Source organism: Schistocerca gregaria, chromosome 1 (genome assembly GCF_023897955.1).
Source record: "Schistocerca gregaria isolate iqSchGreg1 chromosome 1, iqSchGreg1.2, whole genome shotgun sequence".
NCBI classification, from domain to species: Eukaryota; Metazoa; Arthropoda; class Insecta; order Orthoptera; family Acrididae; genus Schistocerca; species Schistocerca gregaria.
This window is the reverse complement of record NC_064920.1, coordinates 821,705,503-821,722,698: the sequence shown is the minus strand read 5'-3', so window position 1 is coordinate 821,722,698 and position 17,196 is coordinate 821,705,503. Positions and strand designations below refer to the sequence as shown.

Here is a 17,196-nt window from a genome sequence, read left to right as displayed (position 1 = left end):
GCCCTGCTGACATGTAGGGTGCATGAATTCATAAGGTTGTCTCCATACCCATGCACATCTATCTGCTTGATACAATTTGAAATGAGACTCATCTGACCAGGCAACATGTTTCCAGTCAACATCAGTCCAATGTCAGTGTTTACGGGCCCACGCAAGGTGTAAAGCTTTGTGCCGTACAGTCATTATGGGTACATGACTTGGCTTTTCTCTCCAAAGGCCCATATCGATGATGTTTCATTGAATGGTTCACACACTGACATTTGTTGATGGCCCAACACTGAAAGCTGCAGCAATTTGTGGAAGGGCAGCACTTCTGTCATGTTGAATGATTCTCTTCAGTCATTGTTGGTCCAATTCCTACAGGATCTTTTTGAAGCTGCAGTGATGTTGAAGATTTTATGTTTCACTGGATTCCTGATATTCATGTTACACATGTGAAATGGTTGTTTGGGAAAATCACCACTTGATCACTACCTTGGAGATGATAGGTGACATCACTCATGCGCTGACTATAGCAGCACATTCAAACTCACTTAAATCTTGATAACCTGCCATTGTAGCAGCAGTAATCGATCTACGAACTGTGCCAGACACTTGTCATCTTACATAGGTTTGCTGACCACACCACTGTGCTGTTTACATATCTCTTTATTTGTATATACATTCTTATATTAGCTTCTTTGACACTTCAGTGTAAATTGTATCAACTTATATTATAAATATTGGACTACATATAAAATAAGATTTAAAGGGAAATCAGCCATGAAAACAGCAAAAAGAATGAGAGTAGTGTTCTCTCTCATAACTTTTGAATATGCTAGTAAACTTCTTACAGTCTCCCTAAAGTCTGCAGTCCACATTTTACATTCTGAAACTAGAAAGTATGTTCAGTTCTATGGAGGTATAATGCAAAATTATTTAATGGTTACCATATTTTCATTGTCATGTGTTGACTCCACATTCTGTTCCTTGTTCCTAAAGGTATTTCTTCCAATAACAGACCTAATGTTTCTTGCAGGAATGTGGTGTACTTGCTACCATTAAGATTTCCTTTGATGAAATAGCAGACTCTAATTTATGTTCTCCAGCATCCCACACCATACATTCACCGGCCACGGCTTTTGGTATGTGCAACTTGCCAGAGCCAACATGGATTTTCAGTTGCCCAGTAATGCATGTTATGCAAATTAACATTTCCCTGGTTCATGAAGGTAGCCTCATCAGTAAATAAAATCAAATTAATAAATGTGTCATCCCTCTGAATCTGATGTTGAGCCCATCAGCAGAATTCAATGCAATGCATACAATCCATACCAGTCAATTCTTGGTGGAGACTGATATGATAAGGATGGTATTTATAGTGAGGCAGAACATGAACAACACTGCTCTGGCTCATGCCAGATTCCCTTGCAATTTGATGCAAACTAACACAAGGATCTCGAACCATAGTGGCAAAAGTACCTGTTTCTGTTTCCTTGTCAGTAACTTTCCTTTGCTGGATATGTTTCTGATGTGCTAAAGATTCAGTTGTTCCCAATTTATCATACACATATTTAAAATTTAAATGTATGACTTTTAGTGTGAGTATGTTGAGGATATCTTTCAGTGTCTAAGTCACTAGCACTCACTGAATGTCGTTGGCCTTCTCCATAAATGAGAAGCATATTGACTAGTTCTTTGAAGGAATACATCATTCATATTCACTTGATTTGATGATACTAGTCTTACTGTTCCTATTAGGGTTGTATTGTGAAACCATTGAATGGTGTTTACATGCCAATGGTACATTATATGGATACACCATACTCGGCTAATATTTGCTATTTGCATAATATACAAAAGAGCATTATCAGAGCATGTGCTTCGATAAGTGCCAAAGTAATAAGAAATACCACTCAGATCATGATAAGAAGACTGCAACACCGCATCGATACCAATGGCTATCACTTCAAGCACCTTCTGCAAATGGATGTTTGTGCCACCTTTTTGACATTCATTGACTTTCAAAGACCTTACTGTTAAACATAATTGGATTTGTCTCGATGGACACTATCAGAAAGTAAGTACAAAACTATAGCATCCCATTTAAAAAAAAAACCTAGTTGACCTTCATATCTCAGACATGACCCAACCTAGCAACAAAAAACCAACATTATATTATGGTCCCCATTGTCTCATGCAACATCTGTCCTGCGAATTTTGCAGCTCCTATCGTACTTTAGGAGTTATTCTAGGTGGCAATAGTTAGTGACTCATCTTGTATATGAGGTGACCCACATTCTCTTTTGGCTCAGGACACAGGACTGCATTTTCATTTTTCTGCATGGAAGGCCACAAAAAGTGGTCTGTAAGCAATTTGATCATAGTATAGGCCATGAGATATGGTAGTTAGTGGATGCTGGTGAAAGTTGTCTTGTGGAACTTATACTAAATGTATAGGCATGGTTTACTACAAGAGATGTCACAATATAGTGTCAACTGAAAGTTGGGCACAGGAATGTGGGGGGGGGGGGGGGGGGGGGGGGGGGGAAACCTGTAGCACCTAAAACCACTCAGCTACCCCGGCCAGCCAATGTGGTCAAGATGTAGGCTTTTAGACATCTCATTCAACAACTGCTGTAACTGCAGATCCATGGTCTGCTCTACAGTGAGTTCTCTGTAGTCGATATTCTCCATTCACACCACAGATATGAGAAAGGTAGTTGGCCATAAAATTTTCAGCCCCTTTCATGTAGTGACTTGCCACTAATGTTCTTGATTGATTAAGTAATGAGTTTGTGATGTGTAGCAATAGTCACCGGCTGAGCATGTATTTGAGGTTGGAAGTATCTGACAGCCTTATAGATTGCTAACAGCTGTATCTCATTTGCATGCACTTCTGTTGTGCTGGCTCCAACTTCTTAAAGAAAAACTTGAGTGGGTCCCAGTGTTGGTTGAGTGCTGCACTGAATGCCAACTGACTAGCATTGATGACTATACCCAAGTATGCATAAGATACAGGGTGACCAAGTAATACTGCCTGCCTTAGGAACACCTGGAGGTCATGAAATGCCATTCTGGGTGCCATCTTAACATGCCTGCATCCAGCGATCCATAAGCAGTGCTTGTACAGGTTCTGTTCCCAATAGGTGACATTGTTAAAAATTTACAATCTCCAGGAAATGTCTCAGCTGCTGGTAATCCACTGGCCTTAGCGGAGATTGTAGCATTGGAAACTTCTCAGTCAATGAGTGCACACTGTTGGCTCAAACAGCATGGACCAGGAAGGTGACTTGAGTCTTCTCAGTGATGTATTTGTTTCATTTAGTACTGTTTTGTGGTAAACAGGCTGCTGGTATACTTTGTACAGGTATTGTTCATGCACCAGAGGAGAACACAAAAGCCTCATCCAGGTGAGCAAAACAAAATGTAAGTCATTTGGGTACCTCATCCACAAAATGTTGCAATGTCTGAACAATGTTTTTGAGGCCAAAAGGCATGAATATTACTTCAAATAAGCAAAATGGGATAAATACCACAATCTTCAAAATGTCACTAATCACTACTGGTATCCGGCTATACACTTTTTTACAGTTGGTGACACTAAAAACCCTTTTGCCAGCTAGCTTATAAAGTCCTGTATGTTGGACATCAGATAACCATCTAGGACTCTCAAACGTTGCTTTCAACTCTGTCTATCTTTCATGTGCAGTTCTGTATGCAGGTAATGAGATGGGTTGTCCAGGTGTAAAACAGATGTGAAATGTATTTTCCTTGATGCCATTTTGGTGAATCTATACTCACAAGTCTGTAGATCGTTTCATTGAATGGTCCTCAGATGGCTTCTGTGTTGTAGTTGTGCTGTGTGTATCAGAGGTGAATGTGTTGTCGATTCTCTGTAACATGATTTAAACAGGATGGCCTTAGTCCTGAAACTCCACTGTTGCCAACTGAATTTAGTAACTGAGTCCCCTGCACATTACCTGTTAGCAAAATCAGCAAGAAAATTGGTGCCTAAAATAGGTTCAGAGACATCAATGGCTACACATGACTGTGTGAAGGGCTGAAGAAACCAACATCCAAGGCAAATACCTGGTGTCCGTAAGTGTTGATCAGAGAGTTGTTGATTACCTTTAACCATACCTGAACATCTTGTTTATTGTTTTGTGTGTGGCTGACTGGCATGCTGATGTCAAAGTTAGTGTCTATGAGTAATGTTTTACTTGTACGCTTGTCTGACACATAGAAGTCTTTTTGTTAAAGTTGAATGGGTGTATTGAGGTGGCTTTTGATGACAGAGTTTAGACTATCCACTACTACTGTGGATGCAATGGCTATTTAATAACTGCACAGTGAGGCACAATTTGACACCATGTTGGTCAAAATATTTATGGTACCAGCATAAGCCATGGGAGCTCTTCTATTGGTCCACAATTCAACTTTTATCACCTTGTCATTGCTGCTGTATATGCATTGGTGTTGTCAGTGCATCCACTGTGATTCTTAAGCTTTCGATTCTGTTGAAAACTCAACAGATCTTGTGATGTGATGGCTGTGTAGTGTAGACTTGTTGCTCCAGGTGAGCTCGGCTAGCAGCAATCTGCTGATGTCATGGCAATTGTTGCAAATGACTTGAGCATTTCATAGAGCCTACCAGAGCCCTGCAGTAATGTTTTGGGTGACTTATTATCATATATCACCAATACCATCCCTACTTGCTCGAACGTTTTTGCAGTCAAATGTGTAGTAAAAATTGTTGAAGGCAGTAGAGCTATTCACGAAGTTACATAGATGTTACCAGAACTCTGATGAGGTCTTGTCATCACATTTCTCTGGTTATAGTACTTGTCTGGCTCTAAGATTGGCAGATTTCGCACAGGGGGATATCAGCTTGTCCTTCAGTTTGTTTTGACCTCCATCTGGCAGCAGTTGCACTATAATGTCCAACACAAATAATGTGGTTTGTTGGTCCAAATGGTGGATTTTTGTGGTTGTTAACGACTAGTTCCTGCAGGAATATATTCTCTATTACTGTGAACCACGTTTGTGGCCAGGTGGACATAAATGGTGGTGAACATAATTGCGAGTGTGCAGGTGTGGTGTTGACAGATGCTGGAACTGACAGATGGATATCTGATTGCTTTGAGCTGTGATCAAGACTCTGTTGTTCACTAGTTGTTACACATGATTTTAACACTGGAGTATTTCTGTGAGCAGATAAAGTCTTTAAGTTGGCTTAAAATCTTTTCCTGTCTTTGCAAAAATGTACTCTGTGCTGTGATATGTGGGCATCACAACATTGTTGTTGTATTGTATGAGCACCATGTTCATATTTGACAGCACAGCAAGCTCCAGGACGTTTACACTGTCACAAAGTTTGGTAATTTGGTTGGCGACAGCATGGAATAGCGTGCTGTCATTGTTCATTGTCTTTGTGAATATTTCTACCATTTGCCAACAATGACATTCATGGGAAGGCACAAAAGTTCTTAGGTGGGGTCACAAGTTATATGACCTCTTAGTTTACGCACATAAATCATTGCCTGTAGCTTTAGAATGTACAGAAATGAATTTTTATTTGTCACTACAATGATAGTTAAATGATTACAGAACCAAGGACTAATACTTCCACATTATGTATAAACTACTGTGGTGAAGCACTGCTATGTGTTCATGCCTGCCATCCATCTGCTCTAGCAGATGATCTCTCACTGCAGCAGACAACATGTCTCCTGGCAGAAAACCTGATCACAAACTGTATGCATTCAAACACAAGAACTGTCTCTGCCCTGTGCATCTCTGCCACAGAATGTGGGATTTTTCCTTAAAGGATGCTATAGGAAGTGTCTCCAACTCATGGAACTTCCCATGCTAATGCTGAGCTGTCCACAAAATGAGTGGAGTGATTTAATGTTGCTTTAATCTTAAGTTTATGTTCATGCAATTTATTTCATTATCACATCTTAATGACCTGCCATCTGTTGTCAGTTAGGTGCATGATACATGAAGATGTCCTTGATGTGTATCTATAAGGCAAACAGTATTGCAGGCTCCTGTGATACCTATGGAGAAACAGCAGGTGAAACTGATACCATACTTCAGGGAAACACCATTCAGCACTTGCCTCACAGTCTCATGTCCTGGAGTAGCCACTTTTATGGCACCCATCATAGTTAATGCCACAAGATCCACATCTGTTTCTAAACTATCCACAAACCACTGCTGTGCCATGCTTGTTGCCCTTAAAGACTTAAATCCCCAAGTGTGTTAGATTAACTTCATCTATGATACGTCAAATTCATTTGCTTGCAATTGTATTTTGCTCTCATCATTGTGTTAAATTAGAAACTCTTTATGGTACCTCCAAGTTCATTTATTTGTATTTGCGTATTTGCTTGATCTTCATGTTAGATTAGTTACATTTGCCATACCTCAAGAATGTTAATGATGTTTCCCATGTTCTTTATTAAAAAAATTTGGAAACTTATTGCCAAAATGTGGGGACTACCAGACTGACTCTATGAAGGTTTTGTTCACAAACATCTTTATGGCAACTTACCATTTTAAATGTTCGAATAAGGGAAGTGTTTAGTATTTGGATGTCTTTTGTTACATTGTTCCCATGCTTTGCCTATCTGTTTTACCCTTCACATTTAGCAAATCCAAAGATTTCCTGTTGTAGTGAGTGAGGAACACTATTCCCACACTGGTGACCCCAGTGAACTTCAGCTCAAGACCTCAGTCAGCTGCAACGAGTGACTGCTAATGTCATTTTCCTTCAGAACCTAGCTAGTACTCATCACACCTGCACTGCATATGTAGCACAGCACACTATTCCATTGTTCCAATACTAACACAGCAACTGAAGCATCATGTCACAGGGTGAATCCAATACTGGCTTACAGCTACCTTTAAGTTTGGCTCCAGCCAGTAATACATACCCTCCCTCCCACACTGTCAACTTGTTGCACCACCATCCATTTGCCACCTTTCACTGCCTGTTGCTTGCTTCCATGGAGGCAATATTCACAGGTTCCTCAATTACCAGTGACTCCACACATTTCGCCATAACATTTCCCCAACTTGAGCCTTTGGTCACCACAGAGGTGCACAACATCACTGAAAGCCCACTACAGTCCAGTAGATTCAGTGCCCTGAAATATAGGCTGGTAGCTTGGATAGTTACATCAGACATTCAGTGCATAAGCTCCCTATTTTCATCAGGAGACTGGTCAGACATGTGGCCCTTGTAGGTGCAATTTCTGAGCTTAATATTATTCCTGAAATGCTGATTCTTGCAAATTGGCTCACACATCTGTCCACTGCAGTCCACATGGCATTAGCCACCATGGTCAACAGGGTCTTTGAGTCCCTCAACCTCCAAATCATAACCACCATCATACAGTGTCACAGTGTACTTTCTCACAGTCTCCTGCACCTACAGCCCATATCAGCACCCAAGAACTCTCCACACCAACTCACCTCCATCCTAAAGTGTGCACACCTCTCCTTTCACCTCTGCACCATGTTCGTTCCTGTCCCATAACACCTATGACCACCAATGTGCACACGTCTATGTGGGCAAATGCCTCCCCAACCACCAAGTGGCATCTGGGACTTTCGGATGCTGGTGATTTTTTCTGATGTCACAAGTGTTTTGGCAGTGATGCTGCAAACTGCTGGGCACCATGTGATGCTCTCTAAACACCAGCAGCAGCTGGCAGTAGGTGCACACAGCTGCTTGCTATTTGTCAACACCTATTTGTGCATGATCATTGGAACTCCTCCTCTCCGACAGCCTACCTACTTCACACTGGATCCAATATCATCATCTGTGACCCCAAATTGTTAGCCTCCTCTGGCCCCTTTCCCCCTCGTCCATGGCGAATGACTGCATAATTGCACCCTACTGTTCCCATACCTTGTCTATCAACCTCAGCCTTGGCAGACCTTTACTGTTATCAATGTTGTGGATCCTATCCTTCATGCCGACTTTGTCACCCACTATGGCCTCTTCAACCTGGCAAATTGCTGTATCATTGATAGCATGCCCCACTGTTCCATTCCTTGTGGATCCTGCACCGCTACCCATTTCACCATAAGCAGTTATCATATTTCGGCCACTTTGATGACCTTCTTGCTGAATTTTCTCTACTTACCCACCACTCCAGTGCCCAATGGGAGATACACTATTGTACTACATTGCAATGATAATGGGCACCACAGATTTCTGCTGCTGTACCAGCTTCTGCCACATAAGCAGCAACCTGTCAGATGCAACCATCTTCAGCAAGATAGACTCTGCAATAGCTTTTACATAGATTCCAGTCTCCCTGAAGGATGTGTAGAAGAATAGATTAGATTAGTGTTTAGATTCATTCCACAGAGTCAAAGCAAGATGATTCTCATGGGTGTGGAAGAAGTCAGAAAGTATAACATAAAAAACATAGAACATCAGAATATAACACTCACTTCCGTGACTATTTGTCAGGAGATTGTCAAGATATGTGAATACATTACAATAAACATGAACTGCTCATATTTACAGAATTAATACACTGTCAGAATGAAACATCATTATGCACTTTTAATAAATTTTACATACACAAAATACCTAATTGGAAACTTGTGGTATGGTCTTATGGGACCAAATTGCTGAGATCATAGGTCCCTAAGCTTACACACTACTTAATTTAACTTAAACTTATGCTACGGGCAACACACACACCCATGCTCGAGGGAGGACTCAAACCTCCGACGGGGGTAGCCGCGTGAACTGTGACATGACAGCTCAGACTGTGTGTGGCAAAAATATTTAATCTTCACTGTTGTGACCAAGTGCTGCCAAAACTGGGAACTAACAGACATTTTTACTTAAGCTTGTCTAACATTCCCTGTTAAGAGCAGGTGTTACCTATCAAAAAGTCTTTCAAACTTTGTTTAAAATGTACTTTATCTAAAACCAAGTTTTTGGTGGTTGCTGGCAATTTATTGAAAATGTATGACAATAATCATCAACTTTAGTCTTTCCAAAAGTGCATTTATGCTCTTCAGACTGTGCAACACCATTCAGACCTGACAATGCTTCTTCACAATGTCCTACACGGTGTCTCAGGTTGTTTCGCCTGCCTAACTGGATGCTATACTCATTTACTCTTGTGATCTTGTAGAGGACTGCCGACATCTCCAGGATGTGGTTTTCTGCCTCCAAGAGGCAGGAGTTATCATCAACTGGGAGAAGTATGTCATTAGTGTTCTGGAGATTGATGTTCTTGGACTTAGGATATCATCCATGGACTCCCATCTGATGGATGAGAAGGTCAAAGAACCCCACAAGTTCCATGGGATGGAAAAAATTTTCCAGCAACACCTGAAATGCTGCAAGTGTGCAAGCAACACCTACTGCTACACTCCAGGGGGGCACAGAAAGGTAGTAGGTCTATTCCATGGAGGATGCAAATGACAGAGTTTTGAATAAATGAAATGTGACCTCCTGCATGTTCCCCTCCTTACCCACTTCCTTCCAACAGCCCCATTCGCAATCATTATTGATGCCAGCCAGTCTGCCCTACGTGCTGTCCTCAACAATGCATTGAATGTTCCTGGCAGCTGCACACATTCTTTTCCATAAAGCACTTTATGCTTCAGCAGAGGTGGGCAGTGTATGACTGTGAGCTCCTTGCCATGTATGAGGCAGTAAAGCCCTTTAACCCCTAGGTCAAAGGATGCCCCTTCAAGCTCTTCACTGACTGCCACCTCCTTATAACAGTCTTTTATTAAGAGGAAGGCACACAGATTTGCCACAGGCAGTTCCATCAATAGTAACACATAGCCCAGTTCACAACTGACAAATGGCACATGGCAGGCATTGAGAATATTGTCACTGACTGCCTCAGACAGTCCTGTCCCCTCCTCACTGCCCTCAACTAGACTGTCCTGGCCTCTACCCAGACACCTGATACCAAGCTGTTAAGACTGCATGATGAGTTAAACAAAAGCCTCACCCTCATATCAAACACAGTTCCCTGTACTGACTTATACACATGGTGCAACTTTCATGCAAATTCTGACTCCCCGGGCAACTCCGCAGAGCACACTGACCCTCACCTCCTACCTGAATTCTGCAAGGTGGCATTTGAACACCTCCATGGTCTGTCCCACTCCAGCATCTGTGCCACCACTGTCCTTGTGCCGGATCATTTAGTCTGTCCTGGTATCCAATTGGACTGCACCAACTGGGCCTGCACATGACTCCATGCCAGTGCTCCAAGTTAGGTGTCATGTGCATGCCCCAGTTGATTCTCCCACCTACAGTGGCCTATCATTTTTCCCATGTCCGTGTTCAAATTGTAGGACCCCTTCCATCATCAAACCAGTACATCTCACAATCATCAATAGATTCACTAGGTAGCCGGAAGCTGTGCTGCTGGCTGACATAGTTCCAGATACAGTGGCCAAGGCTTCCCTGGACACCTGAGCCTTGCATTTTAGGGTGCCCTTGCCATGTGAATGTGGACCACTGCCTGACAAATCACATCTTTCCTGTTTAAAACACTAATCAAAGCTTCTGGTACACTCATCCATTTCACGATCAGTTACCACCCTGCCACTAACAGCATGATTGAGAGATTCCACAGGACCCTAAAAGCTGCACTTAACTGTCAATTAGTAATTTGTTCTTCTGTCCTGCTGTTAGATCTCCTAGGCTTACAGGTGGCCCACAAAACCAATTTTGGTGCATGCATCACCAAAGTCATGTATGGACAGCAACTCATCATCTCAGGCAGCCCCTGCCAGCCATTACCTAAATCCCGGCCTCCATACAGCAGCTGCATGACTGCATGGCATGTCTGCACCAGTATTCCCACACTGCCATGTCAAGCAGAAATCCTTTGTGCTTAGGACCTCCATCATACTTGCATGCTCACAGGGGGGGGGGGGGGGGGGGGTGCCAGCCAGGCATTTTTCTCTATGTCTCCACGGTGATGCCACCACAGTATCCATCAATCAATTGAAACTGATGCATACACTCAGCTTCTCCAGTCCTTGTGCACTACTGATGCTGATGACCCAGGTCTCAAGAACAAAGGCTGCCCTTTCATTCACACCACTGCCTTCCCCAGCGGAGCAACCCATGACATAACTGCCTCACCCTGGATGCTGAGCTCATCATCTGGTGCCTTGCCTGAATCACAAGGTGTCAACACTGTTTAACTCTAAGGCATCTGTTTCCACCACCACCACGAAGTTGGCACATGCTGCCACCACGACATGTTACCTGGTCCAACATGTTACCTGGTCAACAAGCAAGAAGCAGCAACAACAGGTGTCTATAGTGCTGGCACAGAACACTGTGCTTTATGCACCTCTTTGAGCCACATGGTACACTGCCTGCTGTGTGCGACCTGTCCAACCTCCAGCACTCCACCACACCCTTTAGCACGCCCCACCCGCACACTGGAGTGTTGGGGCGTTACCCACATGATGAGCTCACACTGTGATGCCCCAGAGACCGCTGCATAACACACCACTGCCTCTACCATCAGCAATGGCCCTGGCCCCACCAGCACTACACTGCTGCCCCAGCAGTCCATCAATCAACACCAGAAGCAGCCCTGCATCCTGCAACTTGAGCTCACCTTCTCACCTTGTGATGATGCATGACTATGCATTCATGCCTTTCACCTGTCTACTCTAGCAGATGATCTTGTGCTGTAGCAGATGACACTTTGCCTGGCAAAAAACTTCAGCATGAACTGTATGCATCCAAGGACAAGAGTTTTCTCTGCCACACACTTCTTTGACCACTATGGATGGTGTTTCACTAAAGAATGTTACAGGAAGCATCCCCAATTCACAGCACATACCACACTGATGCTGAGCTGTCCACATGATGAGTGCAGTGATTTAATGTTCCTTTGGTGCTAAGTTTGTGTTCAAGTTATTTCATCGCCAGAGCTTAATGGCTTACTGTAAAACTACCAGATAGTTGCATGACACATGAAGACATCAATGTGGAGTTGGTTTTGTGTGTCTATAAAGCAAAAAGCATTGCAAGCTCCCATGACACCTATGGAGATCTAGTAGGCAAAATTGGTACCATACTTCAGGGAAAAAATAAACTGCACCTATCTTGCAGTCTCATGTTCTGAACATGGAGTATCTGCTTTGCAGCATCCATTACATTATAGAAAGTGTGTCAAGGTTTGAAAACCATTGCAGCACCACATGTGCAGGCATTAATGACAGAAATCTCCAACCGTGTTAGATTAGCTTCATGTACAGTACCTCAAGTTCATTTATGTGCAGTTCTATTCTGCTTTGATCACTGTGTTGGATTAGATACACTTATAGATCATTTAGTTTTATTTGTATTTTTCCTTGATCACTGTGTTGGATTAGCACCATTTGCCATGTCTCAAGAACATTAACAACATTACTCATGTTGTCCTTACAGACTGTGTAAACTAATTCCCCATATATGGATGGCAGGCACCCCTTGTGTGTACTCCCAACTCCTTCATGAGTGATTGGGTTTACTGGATTGACTAGGTTTAGAGTTTTTGTTCATAGACATGTTCATGGCAACTTACTTCTGTAAATGCATTTTGCAATTAACTCTGTCTGTTAACATTCCAATAAAGGAAATATTTAGCGTTTACAAGTCATTTGTTACATTGTTCCTGTTGTGGTTGGCAGGAGAGCCAACACCGTGTTACTAGAGGAGGCCGAAAGGCACGTACTTTAGCTCACCCAGGCTGGCGTGAGGTCTGGAACAGGACAAGGAAATTAGAATTTAGAAAAATGGACGTAGCTAGTGGAATACTTAACATTAATCCATTAATGATGAACATCGGTCTTGACAGTACATGATTCACAGTATCAATGGTAACTGAATATGGCATCTTGCTAGGTCGTAGCAAATGACGTAGCTGAAGGCTATGCTAAACTATCGTCTCGGCAAATGAGAGCGTATATTGTCAGTGAACCATCGCTAGCAAAGTTGGTTGTACAACTAGGGCGACTGCTAGGAAGTCTCTCTAGACCGTGTGGCGGCGCTCAGTCTGCAATCACTGATAGTGGCGACACGTGGGTCCAACGTATACTAACGGACTGCGGCCGATTGAAAGGCTACCACCTAGCAAGTGTGGTGTCTGGCGATGACACCACAGTTCCCATGCTTTACCTGTTGATTTTACGCTCACACCTAACAAAACCATAGTACCTGCCTGTAGTCTTCAGTGAGGAGCACTATTACCTCAGTACTATGTATTAGAATTACTTGCTAGATAGACGTTCAACATTATTGTAAGTCAAGCATCAGCTCTGTTTAATGGTGGACAATTTTTATAGCTCTGAACTATGACATTATGCTATGGATTTGGGCAGCAGACATATCTAAGGTCAATATAACTGCTGTGGAGAAGGCAATGAGTCTTATGGTTTATCAGTAGGGAATCTTACAGCGAAGCTCTTGTGCAGAATAAGTACTTAGTAGTGTATGGAGTGAATTAATTAAAATTTTGCACATTAACAGTAGGAACCAAAAAGTTCAGTGGATCAAAAATTATTACTTCTGAAAAATAATTAGTTTAAAAAACAAATCGATACTCTTACATTAAATGTTTAAGATTGTATAAGTTTTCAAACTTTCTAAAATCCTGAATTTTAAATCAAAGCATTTGCATGTATTCAAGGAATTTTAAGTAGCAAGTTGAACAGCTCTTTAGTGCAATATTGGTCACTACTTGCCTTATGAACAAGATTATGCAAGACTGTAGGATTTTAACTTTTCTGTTTTAGATGTATAATGATTGTATGAAAATACTGTAAAAAAAGTATGATCTCTGTAATGCTATTGTTGATGACATCTAGAGATGTTATTAGTTTCATTACTTCATTCAAAGAAGAATAAACAGTTCTCGTGCTTTCAAACTAATGTCTTGCAAGCATTTCCTGACTATTTGAAAATAGGGTAAACTCGAAATGAATCATAAAATTCCACATAACATTAGCAATTAACATAAGAATGTATGCTCTTCTTGAATGTTAAATAAAATTAATAAGTGGCAATTTGAGTTGCAGACAATAGTAAGTAATATTTGTTCCTAAAATGAGCTGCTTCTCATTTACAGTAACGTTTTTCCTTTCTTATAATAGCCACACCTGGAGTCTGGTATCAGATTATGATAGATTATGTCAGTTATTTGAAAGCACAAGTGTAATGCCCTTGGGTAGTGGTGCTTTAGCAGGAAATCCTTTTGACATAGATCGCGGAAAATTAGCGAAGAATTTGGGATTTATGAAAATATCACAGAACAGCATGCATGCTGTTTCAGATCGTGATTTTGTTGGTAAGTAATTGTTTTTCTTTCAAGTTGTCAATAAAGCATGTTATAAACACTGTGCTTTAGATCTTAACAGGGGAGTGAGAATGACCTGGAAAAAAGGTTGAATAAGCACTACCTAATGCATCAGTGTCCAAACATATCATGTCTTTTTTTTCTTTGTAACATTCACAATATTCTGAAAATCCCTGTTCCTGACCTTTCATTGTGTTTACATCTCACAGTCTGAATGTCTGGATTCTCTTTCACAGTTTTAAATTATGTGAGCAACAACTTTCTTTTTAGGCTTTCTTCTACACACATTTAAAAGCAGATAGGTGGCAATCTTACATTTTGGTTTCTGTATTCCAAGAACTTATGTTTAACTAATGATCAGTTGCATCGTTTTTTTAATGAAGTTCTTAAAATAAAAATAAAGTTCTTAAAATAAAGTTCTTCATGAATTTCACTTTTGGTGCTACTTTCTATCTAGACTACTAAATTATTAGCTTTGTTCTATTCAACTATACAGCTTGTAGAGTTACTTCAAGTGTTTACTAATTATTTTTCCATGTCCTGGGGATATAAGTGATAAAATGAGCACACAAAAATTTCACAACTAATTGCTTTTCAATAATCTGCCAGAATAAGATGCCAGTGAGTCAATCATTCTACTCTGTAAACTGTAACACCGAGCAAAAACCATTAAGGATATGGGCAGAGTTAAAACCTACATTAACAAAGAAGAGCAGCTATTATGAATTAAGTATATAAACTGTACTGATAATAAAAATAACTATATTGCTATATATTACTAGTTCATGTACAGGCTAAATTTAACATAACCAAATTAACATGACGATTGATTCTTTGACATCTGCCGTTTTATCAATTGTGCTAAATAGCAGTATCTTTGTGTTTCCATGTCATGCTGTGGCTTTTATAAAAATATGGAACTGCAATGATATTCAAAATTTTGTCTGACAATCATCCAGCCATCTTCTGAGTCATTAGACTTGTGGTGCAGACCTTCTACCCACCTGGTTTGTCATTTTAGTACCTTTCATCAACATTTCTACTAAATCTGTCTGATGCATGATTTAGTTATTATAAAAAAAAAACAATCAAAAGAGATTTTTTAAATAGGGCTGCACTTGCATAATTTTATAGAATAAAGGCCTTTAGCTTTTCTTTTAACGATACTTACTTAGTATTCATACAGGCATTTTCATATTTACAAAATGGTGACTTAGCTACACGCTTGTTTATAATGAATGATTTTACTTGTCAGACAATTACAAGAAACCTTCAGTGCTTCAATCACTACAATTAGGTAATCTGTAAAACGCATGCCTGATAACCTAGTTTTTCAAATTTCCTCATGATATTAATGGTCTCCTGTTTTCCTTTTTGTATCTGATGGGAACCTGTTTAAGAGATTTGAAATACAATGAAATACAATACAGAATCCCAATTCTGCAACTTAGTCAAGAACACACTATCTTTTTGACATTATTTTTGTATTCTGTATTGTGGTTCTGCAAATCACAATTAAAGTGAAAAAACTTTTTTTATCATCAACAAATACCCATAGGACTACATTTCACAGAACTGAATAGGCTATGTGTGATTATCTTTATTTATTTATTTATTTTATCAAGCAGTAAGATTACTTTACCTAACAGTCTTATCTTAATTTTGTTGAATAAACACAGTACTTACTTTAGTTTCAGAAGCTAATCCCAAAAGAAACTCCAAATCTCCAGATATTCAAAAATAAAGTAAAAGAATACTTTGCTGTAATATGCCAGACTACATCGATACTCTGCAAATCACATTTAAGCTCTTGGCAGAGGGTTCATCGAACCACCTTCATTTCTGCAACACTCCCATATTTCGCAATAATACAAAATGTGCTGCCTTTCTTTGAACTTTTTCGATGTACTCCATCAGTCCTATCTGGTAAGAATCCCACACTGCACAGCAGTATTCTAAAAGAGGATGGACAAGTGTAGTGTATGCAGTCTCCTTAGTAGGTCCGTTACATTTTCTAAGTGTTCTTCCAATAAAATACAGTCTTTGGTTAGCCTAACCCCACAATATTTTCTATGTGTTCCTTCTAATTTAAGTTGTTCATAATTAAAATATCTAGGTACTTAGTTGAATTCACGGCTTTTAGATTAGACTGATTTATTGTGGAACTGAAGTTTAATGAGTTCCTTTTAGCACTCATGTGGATGAGCTCACACTTTTCAATATTTAGGGTTAACTGCCACTTTTTGCACCATTCAGATATTTTTCTAAATTGTTCTGCAGTTTGTTTTGATCTTCTGATGACTTTATTAGTCAATAAATGACAGCGTCATTGGCAAACAACTGAAGACAGCTGCTCAAATTGTGTCCCAAATCTTTTATATAGATAAGGAACAGCAAAGGGCCTATAACACTACCATGGGGAATGCCAGGAATCACTTCTGTTTTACTTGATGACTTTCTGTCAATTACTACGATCTGTGACCTCTCTAACAGGAAATTCACAAGTCCAGTTACATAACTGAGATGATATTCCATAAGCATGGAGTTTCAATATGAGCCGCTTGTGTGCTGCAATGTCAAAAGCTTTCCAGAAATCCAGAAATATGGAATTGATCTGAAATCACTTGTCAATAGCTCTCAACACTTCATGTGAATAAAGAGCTAGTTGTGTTTCACAAAAATGATGTGTTCTAAGCCCACGTTGACTGTGTGTCAATAGACCGTTTTCTTCGAGGTAATTCATAATGTTTGAACACAATATATGTTCCAAAATCCTTCTGCATATCGACATTATTCCTACTACCTTTCTTGAATATTGGTGTGACCTGTGCTACTTTCCAGTCTTTTGATACAG

At 40.4% G+C, this 17,196-nt stretch overlaps 1 protein-coding gene across 2 annotated transcripts in view; it reads left to right on the top strand.

Moving 5' to 3' along the window:
* Nucleotides 1–17,196, top strand: part of LOC126271222 (argininosuccinate lyase) — an 83,823-nt gene that overhangs the window by 43,536 nt on the left and 23,091 nt on the right. For both annotated transcript variants that reach the window (XM_049974134.1, XM_049974133.1), the window contains exon 7: nucleotides 14,140–14,333. In XM_049974134.1, the coding sequence (XP_049830091.1) occupies nucleotides 14,140–14,333 (194 nt within the window). The remainder of the gene's footprint in view (nucleotides 1–14,139; nucleotides 14,334–17,196) is intronic.